The 25,776-nt window shown below is 46.4% G+C and overlaps 1 protein-coding gene across 1 annotated transcript in view; it reads left to right on the top strand.

Moving 5' to 3' along the window:
* The window catches only part of TBCEL (tubulin folding cofactor E like), a 320,977-nt gene extending 296,523 nt beyond the window's left edge, over positions 1-24,454 (top strand). Inside the window, exons 2-8 of the mRNA XM_061368545.1 lie at positions 8,334-8,476; positions 10,239-10,378; positions 12,004-12,185; positions 13,142-13,398; positions 15,607-15,733; positions 16,081-16,197; positions 20,331-24,454. Of these exons, the coding sequence (XP_061224529.1) occupies positions 8,344-8,476; positions 10,239-10,378; positions 12,004-12,185; positions 13,142-13,398; positions 15,607-15,733; positions 16,081-16,197; positions 20,331-20,649 (1,275 nt within the window). The 5' untranslated portion in view covers positions 8,334-8,343 and the 3' untranslated portion in view covers positions 20,650-24,454. The remainder of the gene's footprint in view (positions 1-8,333; positions 8,477-10,238; positions 10,379-12,003; positions 12,186-13,141; positions 13,399-15,606; positions 15,734-16,080; positions 16,198-20,330) is intronic.
* Positions 24,455-25,776: the final 1,322 nt, after the last annotated feature.

The following is a 25,776-nucleotide window of genomic DNA, read 5'->3' as shown; positions in this document are numbered from 1 at the left end:
AGGTGCTGCCTGCAGAGTGGGAGGCCACAGCTGCCCATTATTGCTGCACCAGCAGCACTTAGGAATGTCACTTTACCACCCTGAGCAGTGTAAAATGGGGATGAGCTGAGTGCTTCCCAGCCTCACCATGTTTACTAAATACCCTGTCAGAGAATAGAAGCGGAGGAAATTCTTTGGATTAATGGGTAGGACTCGAGGGGGTCTGGCGAAGTTTAATCTGTTCATGTTTGCAAAGGGCTCTGAGGGCTCTGGATGAAAACAGGTGGAGATTTGCCAAGTGTTTGCTAACATTAATAGTTAATTATTATGAATGCTGGCAGCCTCCATACTCAGGCATCATCATTCTCCGAGTGAGATCCAGACCTGTAATGGAGCTGTTGCACACACAAGACGGGAAGAGACATTTCTCACTCTGTTTTGTCCTGTTCTCCCAGCCAAAGTCCCATTCCAAAGTCAGACAGCAGTGGCACTTCTGTCTGATCATAGCAACTAGTTATGAATCCAGAGCATTTGGCAGAGGAAGACGTAGCCATTTTCATGTCTGGATTCATTTCTGTCTGCTGGTGTCCTTTTTGTCTGACAGAATGGAAATCACGGTCCAAAATGAGATGTGCCCTGAATGGTGCAGCAGATGGGACAGACCCGGAGTCAAATGGAGAAGGGCAGTGGGCATAACCTTCTTGCTACTCAGGCTGGGTCAGGGAGTAGCTTGCCATGGTGCTGCACTTCCTAACATGTGAGATGGGAGAGAATCCACGTCATGATGGAGAGGACGAGACAGCAGCCAGCTGAGCCTAGCCCTGAGTGTGCGAGATTTGATTTGCAGCCATAATTTGATGGCTGGTGCCATTGCAGCGGTACCTGAGAAAGCTGCCTTTATCTAATAGTAGTCATCCAGAAAATGAACTCAAATGAATAAAAGGCTCAAGGTCCATTTGGTGCTATGAACATGCCTAGCAATTGCCAAATTATGAAAATGCAACAGATCTTCAGGCTGCACCAATGTAATGATTTACTTTCTATTTCTGCTTTTGAATGTGCAGCCTGAAGTTCTCAAGTTGAAAGCTGCATCGTTCCTATCTTTTGGCTACTGATAATAATATAGAATTATGGCCATGGAGTAACGTTTGCTCTAAAAGGTAACTTCAAGGTGCATTAGTCTCCAATAATTGACAGACACTGAAGAAATGATTTGGGAAGCGCTTATGTGGAACCAAAGATCTTGGTGAGTTGTTACCTTAAATTAATGGTGTGGTGAGAAGCTGCTTGGAGTTGATCGGCTGGCGCTAGTGCAAAATGAATGTCAGGCTTTAAAGTTATTAGCAAAGCATCAATGAGACAGCACTGCCATAGATTTATGCACCATCACTGTGTCTTAAGGGGCTCAAATCCGCAACGTGCTCTCAGTCCACAGGGCTTCAGTGGGAGCAGAGCGTGCTCAGTATCTCTCAGGATTGGGCTCTTTAGCACGCTGGAGCTTAGGTTAGGCCAGCATGGCTAACAGGATTCACACCTTTAACTCCCTTCTTAATCCCCCGATGAAATGAAAGGTCTTCTCTCGACACTTAGTAAATCTCCAATTTTATTTCTCATTATTAAATCATGAAATTGGCCATAAATGTTTAAATTAAGTGAAAGGAAAAGAGATTTGTGAGAAAATTGAAGTCTCTTTGAGGAATGGAAGAATAATCTCCAAGGATGAAGAAAGTTGCAGTTGCCAAACCCAGAAGCAAAAGGATCAAAAAGCTGCAGAAAAGAAGTAGAAAATTGCGTATGTTTCAAGTCCTCTCCCTCCTCCTCCCCCTAAAACCTCTGGTGAGTTAAATATAGGGAAAATTATACAGATAAGCAGCAGATGCTCCTTCCTCTGCTGCTGCCATTATCTCCATGTACACCCCAGAGAAACTCTGTGATCTCAGTGGGTTTGCGTCCCCATGTGTGACGTGATGCTGCTTCCTTGGGCACAGTGAGACCTGTTGAACGCTATTAGCGTGGGTTAGGAAGTAATTGGGTTTAGGTGTCTCATTCCTACTAGAATCATGCCTTTTTTATTATTGTTATTTATTTTCCCTCATTAAGGTAGTGAGAAACTAACTGATTTTGCACGGCCTGGGTTTGATTCTCCGTCTCAGGTAATTTTTCAAGGGTGCATGTGTATTGTGTCTGAAAGAGCTGCTCCAGATCAGATGGGAATGAAATTAGGGGAGTCTGTGGCTTGTGTTCTGGATGTTAACAGTGGTTCCCTTCTGGCCTCAGTATGTAGGAACCCATGAAGCTGCTTGGACCATGGTAAGTGCCCCCCTTGAGGATGGGTGACATGTGGTACACTAGAAGTGTGAGTAATGAGGGAAGGATTGTGATGGGACTTTTTCATATGTTGAGGATGTTTTTTTCGGCTCTAAAAGCCTGAAAACAATGTATTTGGGTTTGGGGTGCTCTGTCACCCACCATGGGGTGAATGCTTCTTAAGTGACACCGGTTCCATGTGCGTGAACTATCTCCAGCACTGCTGAACACCACCTTTGCCATCTCCTGCACAGCCAGACAGGGAGGAAGCAAGTAAAGAGGTAACTGGTTCCCGTGGCCTCTTGAATCCTGCAGGTGGGAAGGAGTGGAGTCTGCCAGGGAAGGGTCACCCATGATGGTCAATGGTAGAAAGAGCTTCAGCAAGTGGATACCTGTCTGCTGGGGGGGGGTGTCGTTTGAGACCCAGCAAACTTAGTTCACTTGGACAATGAGCCAGCCAACGGATGATAAGCACATTCAATCAGCCCTAGCTTGGGCTGGATTCAAACTGGCCCCTAGAGGTGAAAGACTATATTGTGTTAACAATTCCTGGCTTGTCCAGTCCCTGCTGGAACGGTCTCTAATGCGGGCCAGGGGATACACCGGTCACTTTCTCACACTTGCAGCACTGACCCAACGGAGGTTAACACGGATATCTCTTCTATCCAGTTGATCTGTAACTATAGAAAGCAGCAATTGAAATGTATTTCAAACCAAAACGTAGCCTGCTGGTGCCAGTTACCAGCTAAAGTATGCGCTGTCTGCCTTCTAGCAACTAAATAGCACACGTAAGCTGTGCAAAAAACATGAGGATTGTTAGTAAAAGAGTGTAGCCTCTGAATGCGATGGAGTTCTTTATCTCACTGAAACAGATACGAGAAGTAGTGGGGGAAGGAAAACCGAATGGAGACAAAGCTCTCTCTGGAATGTATTAAAAGAATCAAATAAGCCATTCAGAGCATGCAGGTAGATGGGGTTTTATGGAGCATTAGCAAGGCAGTGTTCATCTGTGCTGGCCCGCATAGGAACAAAATAAAACCACTGTTGTGTCAACAGGGTAATAAGAAAGAACACCAAAGTGTTTTTCTCTCTGCTTAAGGGAAGTCAGGCCTGTGAAAGCCATGCATATATTACAGCACTTGACAGCTTGGGCTGCCAGTGCTCTGCTGCAAGGAGTCTGGGGATGATACGGTGCCACACAGCAGAATTACAAGGAGATAGTGGATGCGATTTGGACTGTGCCACCTGAAAACCTTGACCCCTTTCACACAGTGGCAATGGTGGGATTTGCCCTGGGATGAAGAGCAGTAATGTGAATCCTTCATTATCCTGTGTCAGGCGATGTTGGGGATTCAGACTTTCCCCACCAGTGTCTTGAAGACATATACTGTGAGTGAACCAAGTCCAGCACCAAGGAGAAGCAGGGAATAGGAGACAGAGTTGCTGCCTTTTAGGGATTAGTAACATTGGGGCACTTTTAAGCCTAATGCAGCTTTTAACTTTGCAGCTGGGGCTAATGTGGCAATGTGCTGATGGCTCCAGCTCTGGCAGTGGTCTGCCTGAGGCTCGCTTTGCTTCATGGGATGGAGGGTTTTTGCTGCTTTAGCTGTGGGGTTCCCAGAAGAATTGCCTCCTTGACCTAGCATGAGCTGTCTGTCTCCTGGCTGTAAATCTGTGCATGTGAGTCAGTGCAAAGGGAGGCAGAATGGCAGAGCAGGAGTTAAACCAGTCTCTCACATACACACCACGGAGCTGGTGCTGAGCACTGTCCTGGGTAGCACCCACAATGCTGCCATTGTATGGTGCTGCCTGGATGGGCTGTGCATAAATCAGGGTGTGTAAGTAACAGGATGAGGTTGTCCCGATGATGTTACAGGCTGGGGAGAGTGTGTAGATGTGCTGCAGCTATTCATCCATGACTAATGCAGCTTTCCTCCAAACTGCAGGAAGGAGAGGCCATGTTTTGGGCAATTTCTGGTGCTTCTAATGTAAGGATGGGGATGGTGAACCCGGCAGGCTTGTTGCTAGGCACATTAGTCCTTATTCCCTGCATGATTTATCCTCCTGAGGTCGTGGTATCCTCCCTCCTCCTAAAGTCATGACCAGCCACTGCAGGAAAGGTGCCACCGCAGAGGGCATAGGGCAGATAAATAACGAGCTCTGCCTGAAGAAGGATGCTCACAGGCTGACATCACATTGGGGATGAGTATCATTTACCCATGTGCATCTTTGGGTACCAATGTGCAGCCGTGAGAGTGGTTATGGGGCACTGGCTGGGCTGGGAGCCATAGGGGGTGCGGGCATCTTGTCGTCACCCTCCTGCATCCCTGCCTGACGTCACGATGCGGTTAGGTGACGTCAGATGTTGCTGCCTCTCGAGGGGTGGGGAGGCTGTGTCTCCGTCTCCATAGCAACCGGGACGCCTCCGCCGCCCGGCCCCGTCTCCATGTGACCGCGCTCCATCACGTGATGTTTGGCTGCCGCCGAGCTGCTTCCGGGTCGATGCGGGACGCGGCCGCCGGGCCTGGGTGAGCGGGGCCGGGGGTGCTGGGGGGGGAAAGCGGGGTTGTCACCGGTGTCACCGGCTCCTGCCACGCTGCCCCAGCGGGGGGGGCCGCTGCCACCCGGGGTCCGGCCTGCCCGGGGCGTCTGAGGGGCGTCGGGGCAGTTTAACGTCCGTGTTCGAGGCGGCCGGGCCGGCCCAGGGGCTCTTGGGCGTTCGGGGATGGGGACCCGGGGCTGCCCCGCACCGTGGGGCCTCACAGCACAGGGCAGGGGCCGGTAAGGGGGGGCTGCACACTTGTGCGGTGGAGTTTGTCTTTGCAGCAGCCCCCAAGGGGAGAGCTGGGAGCATCCTGTCAGAGGCAGGGTTCGGTGTGCTTGGGGTCAGCGTGTCTACCCTGATGGTATGCATCTCTGTCTGTCAAGATGAATTCATATAGAATAACCCTGAATCATGTCGTAGGAGAAGGACACAGCAGCTTCTTGTAGGCAGATGTTTGTTGTGTCGCTTCTCTTCCTTACGCTTTGCTTTCCACGTATCCAAACATGTCAAAGTGTGTTCGGTGTGTGGCTGGTCAAGACCTGCTCTGCAGGCATTCGGGTGGCACTGGGCTTCATTAGAATGGCATTAGTGATGCAATTCTCCTGGAGGGTCTCTTGTTCTCCTCATGGGCTTATAGCATGGGGATAGAAATGTTTTTCATGTCATTTTGGGTGTTATCCTGTCACTTCACTGCCTTGGATCTTAAGTCAGGCTCGTGCTCTCTGTAGACACATGTGTCACTGGAGCCTTCCGGCAGAGCATTTCAATATAGACAACAAAGACGACTCGTTGACACCTTCCAAAGACTTGAGTGCATCATTTGGAGCATGCATTTGTCACTTAGAAACCCCAGAGTTATGTCAGGCCATGAGCTGTGCCTTGTGCCGCCGGCAGGAAAGCGCTCGGAAATGGGCACCTTGCAAACCACTCTGCCCTTGTGCAGGCGACGTGCACTTGAAATGTGTCATCCTTGCTTTGCATGCTGCCAGTCCTTGCTCTCGAGCAATTGTAGTGATTCAGAGGAGCCACGTGCATGACAGATGATTATAGTGAATGTGAAACGGGAGGAGAAGGGAAGTGGGAAAGGTGGCTGCCCACTCCCTGACATCTTTGTCATCTGGCAATGGCTTTGGCATGCAAAAGTATAGCTTGAGAAAGAAAATGTTTGTGATTCAAAGCTGTTGAATGTAGATGGCATTAGGGAGGTGTTTATTCTCAGTTCCGGGTTGCTCTCATTGTGTAGCTTTTTGCCTCTTTTGTGATGTTAAGGTGACTTTCTCATTTGGGATTCCAGCTGATGTTTGCTCAGCAGCTAAAGGGGAATGGAGCTGATAAAAAAGCAATGTGAAGGACAAACAGCTTTATGCATGGGGGAGTTCCAGAATTGCCAGACCAGGATGTCTGAATGTGCATTCAGGGAGCAGTATCAGTGTGTCCTGCAGCACTGAGCTCCAAACCCACTTCTGGAATGAGGCCTTTCAACCTAAAGCCTTGGCTGTCAATGCAGATTGTTCCTGTAGCATGCAGAATGGTGTAGCAGAAACCTAAATGCCTTGTTCCTAATGCAAACTTTGATTTCTTCTTGGATTCTAGATAATCTAAGTGACAGGAAGTTCAGTTTGAGATATGCATCAGCCAAGTTGTTGAGGGCTGCAAAAGGTGTGTTTGTTTTGTTGGGGTATTTTAAGTAAGACCAATTCTGTAAATCCCTATTTGTGACATGTGAACTTGTTATATAATATAACAATTTTGACAGGCTTCAGTCAGCTTGCTTCCTATTATAATGAAGTCCTTTGTGATAGAAAGGTCTTAGTTTTGTCTATGAAGAAGTAGTTTGTTAAGCAGCTGATTCTCAGCAAAGGAGACCTGAACATCAGTTAGATAAATTCTGCTCGGGATTTTCTATCTCTTCTTTCCTGTAATAAAGCTAAAGGGAAGTTTATGACAGCAGGCAGAAACTTTAATGCAGTATTGTTTAGCAACATCACTTTCAACATGCATGTGACCCCAGCAGGAACTCAGAAGTAAGGATTTCCACCTGGAGGTGCAGGTTTATGTGCATAATGTATGTATCTTTGTGAGCTGGGTTTTGCTACTATACTAGAAATGTAATGATGCAGTTCTCAGGAAAAATGCTGTTCCATGACTAATGGTACCCTGTAGGAAACCTGCAGTTGAATCCGTGCCTTGTGTTAGAAGCTGTGGATGTGGATCTCTGCTCCGTGTCCATGGCTGGTAGCAGGCACTGCTCCGGACTACATGGCCTGTGTGAAACCTGGGAGCAGTGTGGTTCCCTTGGTGCATGTATCAAGCTAAATTCCTTCATTATCCAGACAACTATACAATGTCAAGGTCAGCCTCTGTGCAGGAAAGTAGGACAGATAAGCTTAGTTCCACCTAGGGTACAGCAGAACGCCGACCATCACGGTGTCTTTGTGCCAAATATACTTCCAGCTGACACTCGGTATCTTTCTAGGCAGCCTGCAGTGTGGTGAGTCCTTTTTCCTGTGCTGTCTCTTCCGTGACAGGCACAGATATGAAGGGCACGTTTATCTTCCAGATACATTAAGCAGCTGCAAAATTGAATTGGCAAAACTGGCTTTTTGGACTGGCCAAATGATGTGCTCATATGTGCTTGAGAGTTGTTTCGTGACACAGCAATTGAGCTCTAATTAGAAGAACAGGTTTGCAGGCGGGATGGGAGATCTGTAGTTCATTGCCAGTGTCAGAGAAGAAATGATAATGCTTCTTATGAGGCCAAAGCTTGCTTTGAATGGGGCACTGCTGTCAGGGAAGGTGAGAGCCCTGAGTAAGCTTACCATCAAACTCGAGTAGTTCCATGACACCCAGTGAGGCAGCTGATGGAAGTCTTGCTAGCAGAGAGTGTTAGGCTCCAAGCTCTTTACACCATTGCCCTGATATTACAAAAGCAAACCATAACCTGCTTTGCACAGTGTTTCTTTCTGAACAGTTAGAGAGGTGTGGATCCTTTTTTCCTTTCTTTTTTTCCCCATCCAAAAAGCTGAGCCTGATGGAAAGTCCTGAGTTAAACAAAAGGGTGAAAACGTTTGTTTGAGCAATCTTTCACTCCTAAACAGCTTCTTGCTCTTTCCCCTTCTTGCTGCCCTGCAAATGTGCTTAAAGATATCTGTGAGTATCACACAGTCCTCTTGGCAGGTATGGAAATCATGTTTTGCAGCCTGGGGCACATTGGCAACTGTCCTGTAAGAACATGTGGGACAAGGAGGCCTCATACTTGGCCTGTTGTGATATGATTGAAAGCACATTTGTGTAGCTTGGACCCCCTGCTTGGTTTTGGTTTCTTCTCAGGTAATGTTTGACTGTAATTTTGCATTGGAAATAGGACCTATTAGACTGATCTGTAGTTCAGAAGTGAAACTCGTAACCCATCGAGTCACTTTGTGATGTGTTCCAAGGACCAGTACTGGAGATGATTGTTGGTTGCTGACTGTTTATGTGCTCTGTTTTTTCAGTGCTAACCAGAAGGGAGCATGGACCAGCCCAGTGGAAGGAGTTTCATGCAAGTTCTTTGTGAGAAATACAGCCCTGAGAACTTCCCATATCGTCGTGGACCTGGTATGGGGGTGCACGTCCCAGCAACTCCACAGGGTTCACCTATGAAAGGTAGGTGAACTAGGCTTCTGGTCTTGCTGAGCATCTGTGGGGTTCTGGGTGGGATCAGTTTCTTGGCCATTCTTATATTGTCCTGAATTAACCAGAAAAAGAAACATCACGATGTATTATAATGTGTTCCTTAGTGAAGAGCTGAGAGACTGCAATCTAACAAAGACAGAAAGTTGATCTAGGGGCTGAACTGGTAGCTGTAAAAAGTAAGTTTCCCTACAGCATAAGAGAGTCAGAATCTGTCAATGAAAGATAGAAATAAGGCCTTATACAGGCTGACTTCTGAGGGTTCAGCAGTCCTTGGAGTTAATTTTCTTCAGACTAGAGATACCCGCTCTTTCATTATTGGCTGCAAGTGTGGGCATTTTGGCAGAGATGGCTTAACAAATACATAACACTTGATCTGAATTGGAGGTCAATGCCACATGCTAGTGGAACTGCCTCTTCTTTGTGTAACCTCTTACCCATCTTGATTGGAAAGTGTGGTTTAAATCCCGTCAAGTCAATTTGTATCATAACCAGCCCCAAAGGGAAAAGGAGCCCTGGAAGTCAGCTGGATGAAGTTCACAGTTACTGAGTGTGACAGAGGAGAAAAAAAGGGCCTGAGTTCAGTTGAGGATAAACCAAACAGTGTGTTGCTCAAAATTAACATGAAGAGGAAATGGGCCTGATGGGCTGTTCAGTCAGTGCCCTCTCTCCAGTGTGTGAGCACCCACTTAACTGAGCTATTTAGATGCTGGGAAAAGGGCATGTTTTTAAGTCTAAAATGTGATTAAGATGTGACTTACAAGCGTATCATAACTACCCTTTAAAGAAGCCGGATGCTAATAAACAAGCTTGCAGGAAACTTGTAAACTCTGATCACACCAGATAATTGTCTGCTGCTAGAATTGCTTTCTAGTTGTGTAGCTATCAAGTATTAAGGAGAGAGAAAAAGGGCCATCTTTTTAGGAAAAAGCTTGCTGTTAGATTTAGATACTCCACAGAGGTGGGAGAGCTCTACTGTATGCAGAAGAGTGTAAGACTGATGGCTTGCCTTGCCTTAATATGTGTTTCTTGTGTTGAAATGGTTTCCTGTTACAAATCTTGTAACTTTGTCATGGTTTGGCCTTACCAAATGAGGTCGTCATTGAGATCCAAGTTCTTGTCTGTGAAATAACTGCAAGAACTTTTACCTGCCTGAGCAGGAACTAGAGCAAAACAGGAATGTAAAAGGCAGAGTAAAGGCGTAAGCTTTTTGCAGGCTGTAAGAATGCTGAACGTTTTACATTGTTGAAAAGGGAAAGCTTAGAATAGAAATGTTAAAATACATCCTTGCTGTTAGTAACCACAAGTGGGCTAAGTACCAGAGCATAAGGGAGGCTGACTGTGCAACTAACAGTCCACCTAGTCCTGCATCCTATCTGCAGTAGCAGATGCCTGGGGAAGAGCAGAAGTTCTGGCAAGAACTGATATGAGACATACTGCAAACTATGAAACACTGCCCCATCCTTGCTGCCGTGTGAACAGAAATACATGTGGTAACTGAAGAGCACTGATACCGAGTGGTACTTCATGTTTAGACAAGAGAAGACTTCTTCATGTTGTCGGTCACTTGTTATAAAATCCATGTTTATCTAGAGATCCCTAAATATGTGTGAATTGGGGAATTACTGATAGTGTTTTTCTGTTGCTCAATGTCATGTTTGTGCTTGTTGTTACCTTCTGTAAGTAAGCAATGCAATGCTGACCAGAGGGCATCTTTTCTTTTTCCCTGTTTCAGATCGCCTCAACCTTCCGAGCGTGCTGGTACTGAACAGCTGTGGCATAACCTGTGCAGGGGATGAGAATGAAATCGCTGCCTTCTGTGCTCATGTGTCTGAGCTAGATCTTTCTGACAATAAACTGGAAGACTGGCATGAGGTAAAATGGCTACGTGTGCATCTTTCTGAGTAACTTTGATGGCTATTGCCATGACTGCAAACGCATTGCAGCTTAGAAGAGTGCTTTATTCACTTAAATGAGAGAGATTTCCATTTTTTGTGGCTTCTTTCTCATCTTTGAAGCTGATGCTTATTTACTCTGACAACAACTGAGCAATACACGTGATGAATTTAATCCATTTGGGCACTTCAATCCATTTACCTCATGACTTATGATCTTGGACTGGGCATGACAAATATATATATATATATATATCTATATATATATCCTGCAAAGCACTTGAACTGCCATTTCTAACACCAAGAGGTTAATGAACAGTGCAGCTTTTAACAGAGCAAGAACTGAGGAGGTCCAAGTAATGGCAGCTGATTCCCAGCTTTGCTACCAATTCTGTATTTATTCTCTCCCCTCTTTTGTTTCCCTATCTGCAAAACAGGTTTAGTAACTTTTACCTCAAAGGATATTTCTGAGGACTCATTGATTAATGCTAAATGCTATTGTAAAATCCTCTGAAGTGCTTGGGTGCATTTATGCTAGCTAAATGCAATGTAATATGAGTAAACCAATTGCAATGTGTTCAGTTGTTAACATTTCCTCACTGGCTTATGCTCTGCTTTTATGTTAGTGTTTACTGTTGGAAATATATGGAAAAGAACAGGATCTGCAACATAAACACGTTTATGTGTTTCTGTTGCATCAAACTCTTGTCTTTAAACAAGTTGTTAACTCAGTGTTTGCAGAGATGTCCCAGCTCTGGCATGGGGGTCACAAAACGGGGTTTCCCTGTTCCTGTTAGTTCCATGTTAGCCTACTCAGTGAGTAGGAGAGAGATGTTATGCTTGTCTGTTGAGATTAGAGCCAGGGAAGATGGTTTTCTACTGGGGGTGTATCTGCTATGAACTGGGATTGTGTCTCCTGTCTTATTCTGAGGGAGACTGTCTCCAGCATCATGCATTCAACACTTGATTTCAACCGCTGCATGAGACAACTGCCCTTTGCTAGCAGCTGGGCCCTGTGTATGTCATAATCTGCCCCATCTCTTCCCATCCAACACTGGGATCGAATGCAAGAAAGCTGCTGTTTTCAGAGTAATGGAATGGAGTAAGAAATCCATTGTATGTGTGCAGTGAGCTTCTGGCTTTTAAGTTGGGCATAATTGTGGGGTCTGTGGCTAGTGGGGCACAGCGTAAAGCTGAGCAAGTGGCCATAAACCCAAGAGATGTGCCAATTCCCTTCCTGCTAAAAGAGGGGTACAGTATGCTGGCTCCTGTAGCGTGCTGCAGCTTGATCTTGGTGTTGAGGTGGATTTTATGACCTCTCACAAGAGACTGGCTTTCTCTTACCAAGCAGCTTGGAGAGTGTAATTAAATGAACTGTTGAGGTGAATGAGCAATTAACCAATCGATCTACATCAGTGAATAGCTGGAGTATGATTTACAGGGGGTAGTTATCCAGAAGCATTGTTTTTTTCCCCCCCAATATAATTTCTTTGGCTCGTGGTGATTCCGAAGGCCCCTCTTCTAGGGGATAGGGTATTAATGCATGAGGTTAGATCACTGCCTGATACACTTTTCTTTCTCTCTCTTTTTCCCCTCCCCACTTAGGTCAGTAAAATTGTGTCCAACGTTCCCCACTTGGAGTTTCTAAACTTGAGTTCCAACCCTCTCAGTTTGTCCGTTTTAGAGCGAAGGTGTGCTGGCTCTTTCGCTGGGGTTCGCAAACTTGTGCTCAACAACAGCAAAGCTTCCTGGGAGACAGTCCACACAATCCTGCAGGAGTTACCAGAGTAAGCATGGCAAGTGGGGCATAGAAAGGGGTGCTTGCTGTATGCAGGTCAAATCACATGGTGAGGGATGAGAGGGGAACTGGCCAGGTAAATATGTAGTCTTAAAAGAGCATCAATGGTGTTGCAAAGCCTTGGGCTTCTCATCCAAATCTGCATACCAGAGATGAATAATGACCCCAACAATGTAGGAGGTGACATGCTTTCCTCTGAGTCACTGCAGAATGAATGGTGCGATGCATACCTGTGCTAATAGCTTTTGAATGAGATGCAAGTCTGAGGGCCTGGCCACTTGTCAAGTAATATTTCATCATGCTTTTCTGGGCAGAAGTGTTGATTTCTGTGGCTTGGCCACAGTCCACCTTGGCAAAGGCATTCTGTTTCTGCACATGTCCTCAGTGGCTTCGATTTGATAACGGATCCCTCTTTGTATAGCTTTGTGAGCAGAGATGATGATGAGGTATAACCTGCGTAGCCAATGCTCACTTCCTTGGGATTAGGAGAGCTATTTTAGTTGGCTGAAAACTTAGTGGGACCTGTTTATTCTTTAATGGGGATACTTGGCAAAACCAGTGATGTAGGGAAAAAAGCATCATCAGTGTCATGTAAAGACGTCTCTTTAAGTTGTGAGCATTGAGAGCAGTTACCAGCCACCACTGGGGCTGGGTTGGTGGCTTGTTGGGCACATATATGGGACACCACCCAGAGCAATCTGTTGCATGGTTAATAGTGGGGGGCTAGGGGAACACTTGGAGGTGGTTTTCATCTGTGGAGGAAGCTTAGAAGTGGAAGCAGAAATGGAGATGAAATGCTCCATTCAAAGCTCTTCTCTACACCAACTTTTCAAATCACATAAGAGCTGTTGTAGAAAGTCATGTTAAAAGCGCATGCGCGTGTCCCTGTACCTGAAATCTCAATGTATGCTGAGATGGTGATCTGATCTTTCTTCCCCTGTGCAGCTTGGAGGAGCTCTTTCTGTGCCTTAATGACTATGAAACAGTGTCTTGTTCTCCGGTTTGCTGTCAGTCTCTCAAATTACTCCACATAACTGATAACAACCTTCAAGACTGGACTGAAATTCGAAAACTGGGAATTATGTTTCCATCACTGGACACGCTTATCCTGGCTAACAACAACCTCACAACCATTGAAGAGTCAGAGGATTCCCTAGCAAGGCTGTTCCCCAACCTGCGATCCATCAATTTGCACAAGTCAGGTGAGAGCCTGGAAGCAGTATGCATTTTGTTCTCTGCACTGAGCCTCTCCTCCTGAGAAGGTGAAAAACCACACTTGCTTTGTGCTCTTTGAAACTTCAGCCTTGAGGTGCTTGCTTCTCAGGCTGCGTTAGCACTAAGTAGCCTGCAGTCAGCATTGCTTCCTGCAATGTAGGAGAAAGGGCAGGTGAAGGTAGAAGTGCTGAGCAAGAGTCTAAACCATTGGGATAGTTCTGTTGCTGTAGCAGAGCTGGAAATGCTCAGTGACCTTTGAGCAGTCTGTCCTATCTTCTCTGCAGAATCGAAAAGCTGTTGATAAATGTAGTCCCAACAGACCTGGCATCTCCAGTTTTCTAATGGTGCTAACGCAGGGCTACACAAGCAGAGATACTCAAGTGTCCTGACCTGAAGAAGGTAGCATTAGGGGAGGAAAACAGGCGAGAAATCAACTTACCCATCTCTGTGGGCTTCACCTGCTGCTTTTTGAGGTTAGTCCTTATCTAAAGGATGAGTCAGAGGAGCATGGACCTGCAGCTACTCAAAAGGAGCTGCCACAGGTTTTTTACATTAGTAGTTTCCCCTCTGTTTCCTGTCCCAGCCTCAGATGCTCCTGGCTGGAGAAGGATAAATGTCTGGCTGTGGAGGGGATGAAAGACTCCCATTTGCCTTTAATCCCTCTTTTATTCTGAGTGAAAATGAGCGTATGTGTAGGTATGTGGCATGTGAGGGCTGAACATTCACCAGCAAAAGCTGTCTGTCATGTGTGCTCAGTTATTAGAAGCTCACAAGTTATGCTCGAGGCTGCTTTTACATTTCAGCCCCAGAGAATTTTCAGCCAACGCTCCAGAAAGAGAAGCAGCATTTGGCATATCAGGAAGAGCACCCCATGCTCGGGGAGCAGGAGCTGCAGGGCAGCTCGTGAGGGCTGTGATGTGCTTGTGAGATGCCAGTTCTTCTGCAGGAGTACTTAATGCATCATAATCTTCTGTTCTTTACAGCTTTATGTGCTGTGCAAGTGATAGTTAAGTGTTAGCCAAGGTAGAAGGTGATTTATTAACATGCTCTGCAATGTTAGCATCAAGGAATCCTTATAATAAAAGCTTAAAGCTAACTAGAGGAAGAAAAGCCTGTTAAGCTGGGTTTGAAAGCACTGTCTCACAGTGTAGCGAGTGCTCCTGTGGTAAGTAGTTTTGCAATTTTGATGCTAGATATTCAAGAACTCTGGACTTCCTATTGCATTTTGATGTTTTGGGAGCTGAAAGTCAAACAGAAATCCCAAGGAGCATGTTAAACACTTGGCAGATGTGTTTTGAGTGCTATGGGTAAAGAAACTGCCTGCCTGCCATGATGCTTAGGAGTTTTGTTTCTGCTCTTAAAAGAGCCCCTTCTTCTGACTTGAGGCTCAAATGAGACCCCTGATTTTCTTTAAACCAGTAATATTTCTGGGTTTTTTCTGTACTGTGTGGGTGAAGCTGTTGGATGTTGTTCAGAGAAACCAGTCTCCTAACTCACATTGCCAGTGTAAACTTTTGGAGCAGTCATCAGAAAAGCATTGCAGAAGATGTTTCTGCAGTCACAGCAAGTGGAAGAGAAGATGAGAAGTGTTGATGTCAGCACATAATGAGGGCTGTACTGCTGCTCAATCCTATTTTGTTTTACCCTCTCTGCCTGCTTTGTTATCCCAGATGTCAGGTCTTCAGGGGGCTGAAATTGAGTTAAAGTCTTCTTCATTAAATGGCTGGATGGCTTCTGGGACTGTTTTACCCTTGGGTCACGAGTGGAAATGGGACCCAAGGTGGTCATGTGTGCAAGGTAAAGCTATTTAATAGCTATTTAGTGATGTCTAGAATGGCCAAAGTCCTGATAACTTTAATACTACTTAAGACAGCATCTCTTTATAGATGCAGCCATCATAACTGATGCTAGTCAGTCATCAGCAGTGAGGCCAAAGAGTCCATAAAAAGCTGAGCTCCCTAATCAGCGTGGAGATCATCCTTCTAGACATACAAACCATCACGAGTGAATTTAAACTGCTTTGTCTTGTAGCAAATGAAAGAGACTTTTTGCAGTACATCGTGATCAAAAAGCTGACTTCTCCCAGCATCAGATCGATGCTCGCCTGTCATGTATAGTCTTTGGCTCTGTCTTGTTATCTTGGATACATGACGTGTTATCTGTGTTTGTTTAAGCAAGTCTTTTCTTCTGAGCAGGTCTGCATTGCTGGGAAGACATTGACAAGTTAAATTCTTTTCCCAAGCTCGAGGAAGTGAAATTGCTAGGAATCCCTTTGCTGCAGTCCTACACCACTGAGGAACGCAGGAAGCTGCTAATAGCCAGGTCTGTTCCTTGTTCATTCTGCTCAGCAGAAGAATTACATGGCAATGAATGGCTGGGAGTGGGTAATTGGAGGAAGAGGCTGTTAGGAGACAGGGTTTGGTGTGAATTCACCACTCAGAAGGATGTGAGCTTTGGTTTCTTTATTGTTGTGTTGGAAAATGGGAGTAGTGGCAATGTTAAGTCTAATTTATCTGCTTTTCAGCAAATTTTGAGCCTGCTACATACCCATGCACATGATGCACATGTGAGATGAAAATACTTGGATTTGAATGCGGCGATGACTGTCTTGTCAGTCACCCTGTGGGTTTCTCTTCTTGCTGACTGTATTTCTTGGTGTCTGCATGCAGGTTGCCATCTATCGTCAAGCTCAATGGAAGCATCGTTGCCGATGGGGAGCGAGAGGACTCGGAGCGATTCTTCATCCGGTATTACATGGAATTCCCAGAGGAGGAAGTCCCATTCAGGTATGCAGCCCTTGTCATGGAATGGAGAGCAGGGGCAGAAGGGCAGCAAGGCAAAAGGAAAGGTGACAGAACAGATGGTGTTATATCAGGCTAGCTGTTCCATGTCTTGCCTTCTCAATCTGTTTTACTTCATGTTGTATTAGCACATTGTCTGATGACTTGTAGAATCACTTCTGAGTCAAGTTTCGTCTTAAAGTGTCCATGTCAAGTGCCATTAAACAACGTGACTGTTCAATTCATGATCTTCACTGCTTCCTGGACTCCCTGATGGCTAGCTTCATAATCCACCTGTGTTTGGGAGTCCCCACAAGCCAGTACAAACGTGTTCTGTGGTGCCAGGCCAGGGCGTCTAATTCTCTTGACCATCTGGTGTGTGGAATGTGACTGGTGATGGGATGCTGTCCCCTCACTTTCAGGCCCACAAATCGCAAATCTGATGGGTTTTCTGTGCCAAAAAAGTATGCCCAATGATCCGTTTATCTTGGTAAACTAATGAACTTTGACAGATGCTGTTCAGTTGGTATCTTCTCTGTGCCAGCATCTACTTACTGCTTCTTAATGAGCTGAGGAAGGATCACGGGGCATCAAGCCATTGGCATGCCTTTTGCCCTGGAACTCTCATGTGCTTTACAGACAACAAAGCTTCGGAGCCATTTCTTTGTGGAAAGAGGGTGGGATAAGAGTGTGTGTGTGTTTCCAGACAGAGGAAGGGACAAACTGAGGTAGAGAAGGTCAAAGGTATGGTCTGGTACGGACGAGAAAGGTGCTAATGGAATCTGGTTGGTGTTTCCTCCAGCTTAACTCTGAAGTAAAATGTCTTCTGTCTGCATATGTGCCCTGGTGATACAGTAAGGGTAAGGGAAGGCTGGAATAGGAATGAGGGCATGGCATTTCATGTGAATACTAATAGGTCCAGCAATTACTGTATTTGTTAAAGGCATCCTGGTGTCAGTTTAAAGGCGAAGGGTACTAATGTAGTCAGGGAAGCAAGACAGCTGGTGATCCCTCTTGTGCCTTTTTCTGAGGACAAGCCCTGCTTGTAATTTTAAAAGTCCTTGAAGCAGAAAAATGGGAAGAATATTGGCAGGAATTGCAGCAGAGGCGGAGGATGCAGGGGAGAGGATGGGGAGCCGGGGACCATGAGCTCATGGTGCTGCTCCTAAAATGGGTTATTTTCCGTAACGTTCTATTTCTACCAAACCTGTTCTGTGTCCCTGTGTTCCTGGCTCTAGAAGGGGAGAATAACGATGTATTCAACTGCAGACTGAAAGGGGAGCTAAGGTATGAGTAGCCCTTTGATCCTGGTGGAATGCGTGTGCATTACCGAGCTTGCCAGGGCTTGTGCATAAGAGGGCAACTAAATGAGTTCATGTCAGTCTCTGTTTCTTTTCCTTGTGTCTCTGGGTATTGTGGTGACAAGTTTTTTGTATGTCCAGGACCCATATATTGTTGAGAAGGATACAGTGGGATACGACTTGATGATACTGTTAGGATGTGGACTTTGGGAACAGGCTGTGTGCATGTAGTACCACATGCAGCTAGGGTCAGTTTCCAGACAGGAGCTCATGTAAGAAATAACTGGTATCTCATCCCATCCAAAAAAGCTGGGTATAACCAACATGCTAGCTTTATGCTATTTCACTAAGATACAGGAGAATTACCTCCCCCTTTGATTTCTTAACCTTTAAACACTGTTACTGCCCTTTTCTTGGTCAATGGGCTCTTTGTCTGAATCCCTTCATCTGTGAAGCATTTCCAAGGGACTTAAGCAGCTACTAAAGAGGGTTGTTCTGTTCTGGAGGAGTTGTGTGCCACTACAAGCTATTTTCTAACAAGGCTGCAGATGGCTGAGAGTGTCCCTAGTGCCGAGGGCTGGTTTTCAGTTCCTGGACCCATGTGCAGCAGCCCTTGTAGGAAGGGAAAGCTGGCATTCTCCGCAGAGTGATTCCGTGTGTATTTGTTGCTGAAGCTTCCTCTTATTTGCTTCCAAATCTGGTGTGGTTTCTCTGAAGGTGATTCATAATTAGAGTCTAGTCAGGACACATGCATGTTCTTGCTGGGGTATGGCATCTGCATTGCAGTGCTGCCTCAAGCAGAGGAAGAAGACACAGTTGGGCATGGAAACCTCACGAGTGTAAGCAGCCCCCCGCAAGACTGCCGAGGTGCAGCATGTGATAAGTGAACAGCACACAGCAAACCCCTCTGCTTGCATCGCATGTCTTCATGGGCTGCAGCTCAAAGGGATCAGAAAGGAGGGAAATGGAAAGAGTAACCTCTCTCTGGATGTTGTGGGTTAGAAAGCAGTGCTGAGCCTACAGTCCAATATTGGCTGTCTTCTTGATTGACGTCTTTGTGTCTGTGGGTTTTTAATGAGTCCTCCGCTTGCCTGGTCTGCTGTTTATCTGCAGAGTATCAGAGACACTTTTAGCCAGGCTCAGTTCTTCAGCATCCTCTGCTCTGGCAGCCAGCGACTGCCAGGCTGCAAGGGGTGATTATGAAAGTCTCCAGGGTGCCTATTATCGGGGTACAAAAGAACCATATGAACAGAGTGCCTTCGTTCTTACTGATTTGAGGGAAGCCAGTCATTCAGGCTTAACTTTATTTGCAGGCTGCAGCTAGTATACAAGGAGCAGGCTTCAAACCTTGTTCTGCATTTCCTCCACATGAGAAAACATAAGACAGCATTGCCTGACCCTCTGCATACTTACAGCATGCATTTGGGTAATCTTAGCCCACTCCTGGTGCTTCTGTCTCTCAGCAGGCTTGAAATCTGTCCCCCTCTTTATACTCTTCCCACCATCAGCCCTGTTCACTGCAGTTTCCCCAGGCATGAACTACTTCTAGTTGGCACATACGAATGGTTGCAGCATGTGGAGATGATGAGAGCTGAAGGGATATCCCAAAATGGTCTGCAAGCAGCAAAGGGCAGGTTTGCTTCCTATTCCTCTCCTGACCATATCCTTCCAGAGGTGTTGGAAACTGTGCTGCAAAGATCTCCTCTCTGCTGGCGACACATTGGCTACCACTTGCTCTTACTGCAGGCAGTAGCCCAGTGGGTAAAATGTGGGGAGTGTGCTGTCTCCTTTCAGCACTAATGGTTTTTCTAAGGAAATAGGCCTGATCCTATCGTTCCGCAGGTGAGTGTGAGAGCAGGGCACCAGCCTGCCTTTGGATGCTGTGCCTTAGTGAAAGCCCGTTTTGTCTGTGAGACTGGGGAAATCCTAGTGCGTTGTGGCCCTTACCTCATTTCCCTGCAGACAGAGGGTCTGCTGTTCTTCAGGAGCATTCCTGTCCTGAGCAGGACTCCCTGGGGTCACCCAGCCTGCCAGGTCCCATCATCGCTCAACAGGGGCCGTGACACAGCGCCGATCGCATTCAGCTCGGGCTCGTCTTGGGAACAAAAAGAGCTTTCTGTACAGCACGTAGTGGAGGGCCTCTGAAACGTTACCTTTCCCAGCAGCTCTTGGTCTTTGTCATTTCAGTCACATTGTGTTTTGTGTGGTCGTTTCGCCTCTTTCCCAGCCAGGCAGGGGAGATGCAGACTTGGAGTGATACCTGCTGAAGGGAGTGGGAGGGTGAGATGGGCTTTCCATTGCAGGAGATGGCTCCCGAGGATGGGCCTTGTGAGGGACAGCTGGAGAACGTGGCTCCAAGGAGAAAGTGATGGTGCAGTGTGTGGCTCTGCTAGGAAAACTCCCCTGTTGTCTTAGAGAAAGGGAGACTTGTATGGAGAGCGGCTCCATGCAATTTGAATGCTACCTCAGCAGCATTCTTTACTCATAAGAGCCTCATCCATCCTTCCCATCTTGACTTGAAGTGCCAGTTAAACTGCAGGATATTTCAGAAGAGCCAGATATGGAGGATGAGGAGAGCTCGTTGCTGTCTGGATTCTGGTTTAAGCTCCATCAGACTTCCAGGTTTCACATGAATCACACCCTGGGACCTTTGCTCACCCTCTTGTCATCCAGTCACTGTACTCTCCTTGCCAATGTTCGCTTATGCTTTGCAGCCTAATAGCATCCTTGCATCAAGTGGCAGCTCAAGTGAGGTAGAGTCATAGTGTGAAACAGAAACTGACTCGTGAAACACTACGAGCAGCTCTGCTGTAACTCTGGACACACTTAATTTTACAGGTATCACGAGCTGGTCACGAAGTACGGGAAGCTGGAGCCCTTGGCAGTGGTGGATCTTCGGCCACAGAGCAGCGTGAAGGTGGAGATTCACTTCCAGGATAAGGTGGAAGAGATGTCGATCCGTCTGGATCAGACTGTGGCAGAATTGAAGAAGCACTTAAAAACTGTCGTGCAGTTGTCAACAAGCAACATGCTGCTCTTCTACTTGGACCAGGAAGCTCCCTTTGGTCCCGAGGAGATGAAATACAGCTCGCGAGCACTGCATTCCTACGGCATTCGGGATGGAGATAAAATTTACGTGGAGCCCAGAATTAAATAGCCTCTTTCGGGTGCACACACGTGCCCCCCCACACCCACACACATGCATTAAGGAGTTTTGGCAAGGTTTTTGTTTCGGTTGGTTGGTTGAGGTTTGGTTGTGTTTCTTTAGCAGGTGATTTCTTAGCCCAGAGGACGTGCCCTGATCTGAAAACCATGCCTGCCATCCACTGCAGGTGACCTTGAGGTGACAGTTGACTTCAGTGCGTGTGTTTCAGTGTGTGCAATACCTTGATGTTTCCTTTGATGCTCCGGTATACTCGTGATTTGGCATGAATGGTCACTTCTTCAAGCTAAAGGGTGCTAGGGTCCATAAGGGAGATGATAGCTTGGTGCAGAATTTCACCTGTTGTTTTCTCTGTCTAAATTGTTAGGGTTTGGGCTCCACCAGAACACCCTATGGCCTAGCTATCCAACTGTGGCTCGAGCTTGCTCAAGTATCTGTTTGCAGCTAGGTGCTGTCTCAACCTTTTGTTACGCTCGAGTTCAGTGACAAGATCTAAAACAGTATTGCGCTTGATTCAGAGCTCAGGTACTTAGTGCATCCACTTAATTCCACTGGATTGGGTTAGATGAGTGCACAAAATGGGGAGAGAAAGAGACCCTTATTAGAAAGAAACAATTTATTTTCAAAATGCACACTTTATATCCATACTGTCCTGATTTTTTTGGGGGAAAAAAAAAAAAGTATTGATTTCTCTCCTGGGAGAGAGTAAGGGGAAAGATGAAGTTTGTGTTTGTTGCTGTTGCACCAGAAATGAAACCTAGCACTGTCCCCCAGGGGTTCCTAGCTGCGGGGTCCCAGCTAAGGGTCTGAACTAGGAGAATGTGTTGGCTCAGATCAGTTTCTAGAAGATGAGTGACAAAACAACTTTATTGTAAAGCAGGTTTTCACTCTCTCTATTGGCTTCCCCCCTACATGCACCTCGTAGGCATCGCAGGCTGCTGCTTAAATTAGTCTCCATTTTCTACTGCAGAGCAGATTCCCTTTGTTGTGCAATGAGATCCTCCTTCCTTTATCTCTCTTATGTCCCTTGTTCCTCTGTCCCCTTGACAAGTTGAAGACCTTTTAGATTGCCTACTCATAAGCAGCTACATACAAGTTTTTGAAGCTGTGCAGTGAGGGCTCGAGTTACATGTGAACTTCTGACCTGAATGTTGAAACGCTCCCTTCTCCCCATGTGCACTTTCTTTCCCATAATGCTTTTGTCCATATCACCAAGCTCCTTTTATATTCTTGGAGTTGTGTATTTCTCTTCATATTTTACCTAGATCGTGGGGTGGGGTAGGATGGGGAGGGGAACAAGTATTATCTCATAGTCTTCAGGTTGGGGATGTGGGGACCAGTAAGAGCGGAGTAGTTCTGCATCCAGAGGAATGAATAAAAATGGGAGGATTTAAGACAAGTTACTAATTTGTGCCTCATCTCCCTGCCAAAAATGTCAATTTCCCAGCCCTGTTGAGATGAGCAATAGGAAATGGAGCAAGACTCACCATTAGTAGCGTAGAGGCTGTGGCACATACCTGCAGAGCTGTGGTACCCATAAAGCAAAAGAGCAGGGAGATGGTGGCAGTGTAACATAAGATGATGCTTTTATAAGCTAGAGCTTTACTGAAGATGTATTTTCCATTTGGGCAGTGAAAGGCATTTGCTGCCTCATAGCAGAACTCTTAAGCCAACACTTCTGTATGATATATACATACATAGGCATAGGAAAAGTTGTGTTTAATAAGATATTTTGTTATAAAGCAAAGTTTTATGAAGATATGGTTGTTTATTATTAGAAGCCTATTTCTCCCCTTGACCTCCAGTTTAAGTAGGTTATCTCTCAGTCGCTGCAATGTCAGAGGTAAGTGACCGATGAGGATGCAAAAGTGTCTCTGACCTAATTCTATAGAGCAGTAATTACCCATATGGGTATGTTTATGGCATTGTAACTGGTATTAATGAGATGCTGTACTATTGACCAACATCCTCAACACAATTAAATGTCTCGGTTTCAGAAAAGGAAGTAAACACCATTAAAGAGTGGAATGGGATGTTAAAGAAGTGCCAAGTATGTGCTTTGAAGTTTGTTCACCCACAGTTTAACCAGTCTGTGGAGGGACCAGTGCTGTCACTGTGCCAGCTCAGAAGAGTCAGTACTCATGCTTTTATTTACGGTGGACCTGGTGGGGACAGGAAGAGTGGAAAAGAGAACACCTACAGGTATGCAAGGTGACAAGTGCCATGGAGCTGACAGGGATTTGGTGCTAGCACCCAAACCTGCTCCCCTGGTTTGTTCAGGTCAGTAAGTCGTGGTATGAATACCACTGCCTTGTCACTTTGTTAGGGGAAGGTTGTTTCGGGATGATGTTCTGAAGCAGTTCACATTCTGCGTGGCTAGCAGAGCACTTGTGGGCTGGAAACCAACAATCCTGGTTTGCTTCCCGCATACAAAGAGTCGTGTCCAAATCCAGGGACAGTTTATGTGTCCAGATGGTTGACTTTGAAAAGTAGGGCCAAATGGCACACAACTGATGTGGCAAAATACCCCAGGTCGGCTTGCTTTCCTTTTGTAATGCCTCCTGGGAAAAGATCTTGTATGTGTGCCGTGTTACTGCTAAGAGGGGACAGTGTCAGTGGGAAAGAGGGAGGCCTCTGAGCGAGAGAGGAGATTTAGGGCTAAGGATGGGTGCCGAGAATCTGTGAGGGTCCTGAGCTAGCAGGAGGCTTGATTTAAATCAGTGTGATGTCCTGAGGGGCTGTGACCTGGTGGTGTTGGCATATACCTGCTTTAGGAGAAGGTCCCTGGATCTATATTACACAATAGATTTGCAGCCTTCTCTAGCTTTTGTTTCCTTCTATCCGAGGGCTACTTTTGTCAAGAACTGTTTTGTTGTTCGTGCTAGTTCATGCATAGCAGTGGGCAAAGCACCTGCTTCGGGAGGAATTAGGTGACAGCTATATACCAAAGTGTCGCACGGCTCCTTGTGTTGAGATGAGATGCTGTGCTGTTGTGTTTTTTTGGATACATTCCTATTGACTATCCATGTTTTGACCAGATGTTTCATGCGGATCGCTTAACCGGCGATGTGATGAATATGCATGGCGTGACGACTGTCCTCTGCTTCCTCGCTGGGATTTGTAACCCCCATTACTGGGAGTTGCACACATTCCGGTGGCAGATAATTGTGTGGCCCGTGGTGGCTCAGAGGAGCTGAGCCTAATGGTGCTCGTTGCTTCTGGGGATAGGCTCTTGGTTTGCCCTCGCCTCCGCGGGTCTGTAATCTGATGAAGGCGACTTGGCGGCTCTGCCTCCGTCGGTTGCTGTTCTTGCTTGTAAATGAGATTCTGTAGGTTCTGTTCGTGTATGGAGTTGCAAATGCAAACGAGGTGCTGAAAGCAGCCCAGGGGCTGAAATATGTATTCCTGGCAGCTGTGCCTCCCTCATTTGAATGTGGCACTTCTGTAGGCGGTAGAGAGACGCCTTCCCCAGAGCAGCGTTCGAAGGGCTTTAGCCATCTCGGGCCTTTGCCTCTGTGATTGCTTTTCTGCAGTTACTGGAAACTTGAGCTGTAATTTCAATGTGAAGGTCTATTCTTGCTCCCTATTAATGATGCATCCATATGTAATTTTAAAGAAAAAGGAAGAACTCTTTAAGTCCAGCTTGTTTTTTACTCTGGTTTCTCTCACAGGGGATATACTTCCTGCTCCCACAGTTTGCCTTTGGTTTGCTCGCAGACTTAGCAGTGGAATTCAGGCCAAATAGGTAATTGGTTTGGATCAGTTCAATAAACTTATGTAAGTTTTTACACAAAACAAAGTGTCCCAAGTTTTGCACTTTTGTGTTCCCTCCCTCTCACCTGTATGTTTAACACACACCTTTGGCAGGCTGAAAGCTGCTGAGATTTCTTTGTCCTGCTGACTGTTCCTGCCTTCTGTCTGCCCGAGGAGCTCAGGCAGAGCCACCTCAGTGTGTGACATGTGCTTGTTGAAAGGAGAAGTCAGGATGCTGGAAGACCTAATCCTCTTCTGGACTGTATTCCTCCATGGTGGTTACTCATCTCCACTCCAGGTGCTGAAGAAGGCTCCAGCTCACTCTCTGTTACCTGCTTCATGTCCTAAGTGGGTCTGGCCTAGAGGTTAAAACAAATTTCACCCTCGAGATAAGGTTTGTAGGTGGTGATGGGGAGGGCAGCATCCCCACTAAAGCAGGAGTCATGAGCTAAGCCTGTGCTGGCCTGTGCCAAATGACCTTGGGGATTCTGGATGGGATGCAGTCTTCCCTGGACTCAGCCAGGTCCCTTGGAAAGGGAATGCAACAAGGCTCTTCCTGCAGTTGTTTTGCTGAAGTCAAGCAGCCAGAGATCCCCTTATCTCATCTTGCAATGCTGAGTTTTCCTTGAGGTCAGGCACGGGAAGGAGGTTTTCTGGTAGAAGGATAAAAAGAAGAGGGAAAGCAGTTGTTTGCTCAGCATTGCGTGATGGGAGCATCCCCTGCCAAAATAAAATAGCCTAGAAGACAAAGTCTTCCCCAAAGAGACTGTGAAACCTAATCAAAATTCATCAGTGTAGACTTGCCCAGGATGAACAGGACCAGAATATTAAGTTGACAAAGGAGCAGAGGGAAACCTATTTTCACTGGTTTTCTCTGTGTTACAAAACAGGCTGAGAAGAGTCAATTGATTTTTCTGTGGCTAGTAACATTCACATCTCGTATGGGATGGAAAGGAACAGCCATGGTGCATGAATGACAGGCTGGAAGTAACTGCCCCTGAAATACCAGTCAATGCTTTATAATGCCCTGGCCCTCCTAAAGTAGTTGTTGGCTTAGAAATGGGGAAAAATACATTAAAAAAGGAAGCTTCCTACTATCAAGGCCATGCTGGGGTGTATGGAGCAAGCAAGCTCTGGGATGTGCTGTGGAGGCAGCACGCTGCCTGGTGCCCTGATGTACTAAAAGAAACTGCTGAGGTAAGATGCAGCATTTTGGGGGTGAACTTGCTAGACACACTTCTAGGAGCAGCCAGGGTCCTGGGAAAGACTCCTGGGCTTCTAGGTGCTTCCTGTTTGGCTGCTGGCATTCCTGTCCTCTCCTGTCCTGATGGAAGGGCAGGGAGTGTGCGTATGGGTAGCGCAGGGTTC

This window comes from Neopsephotus bourkii, unplaced genomic scaffold (assembly GCF_033783945.1).
Source record: "Neopsephotus bourkii isolate Nb327-2 ecotype Australia unplaced genomic scaffold, CSIRO-AGI_Nbou_v1 NB_1433, whole genome shotgun sequence".
Lineage (NCBI taxonomy): Eukaryota > Metazoa > Chordata > Aves > Psittaciformes > Psittacidae > Neopsephotus > Neopsephotus bourkii.
This window is presented reverse-complemented; position numbering and strand designations above follow the sequence as displayed.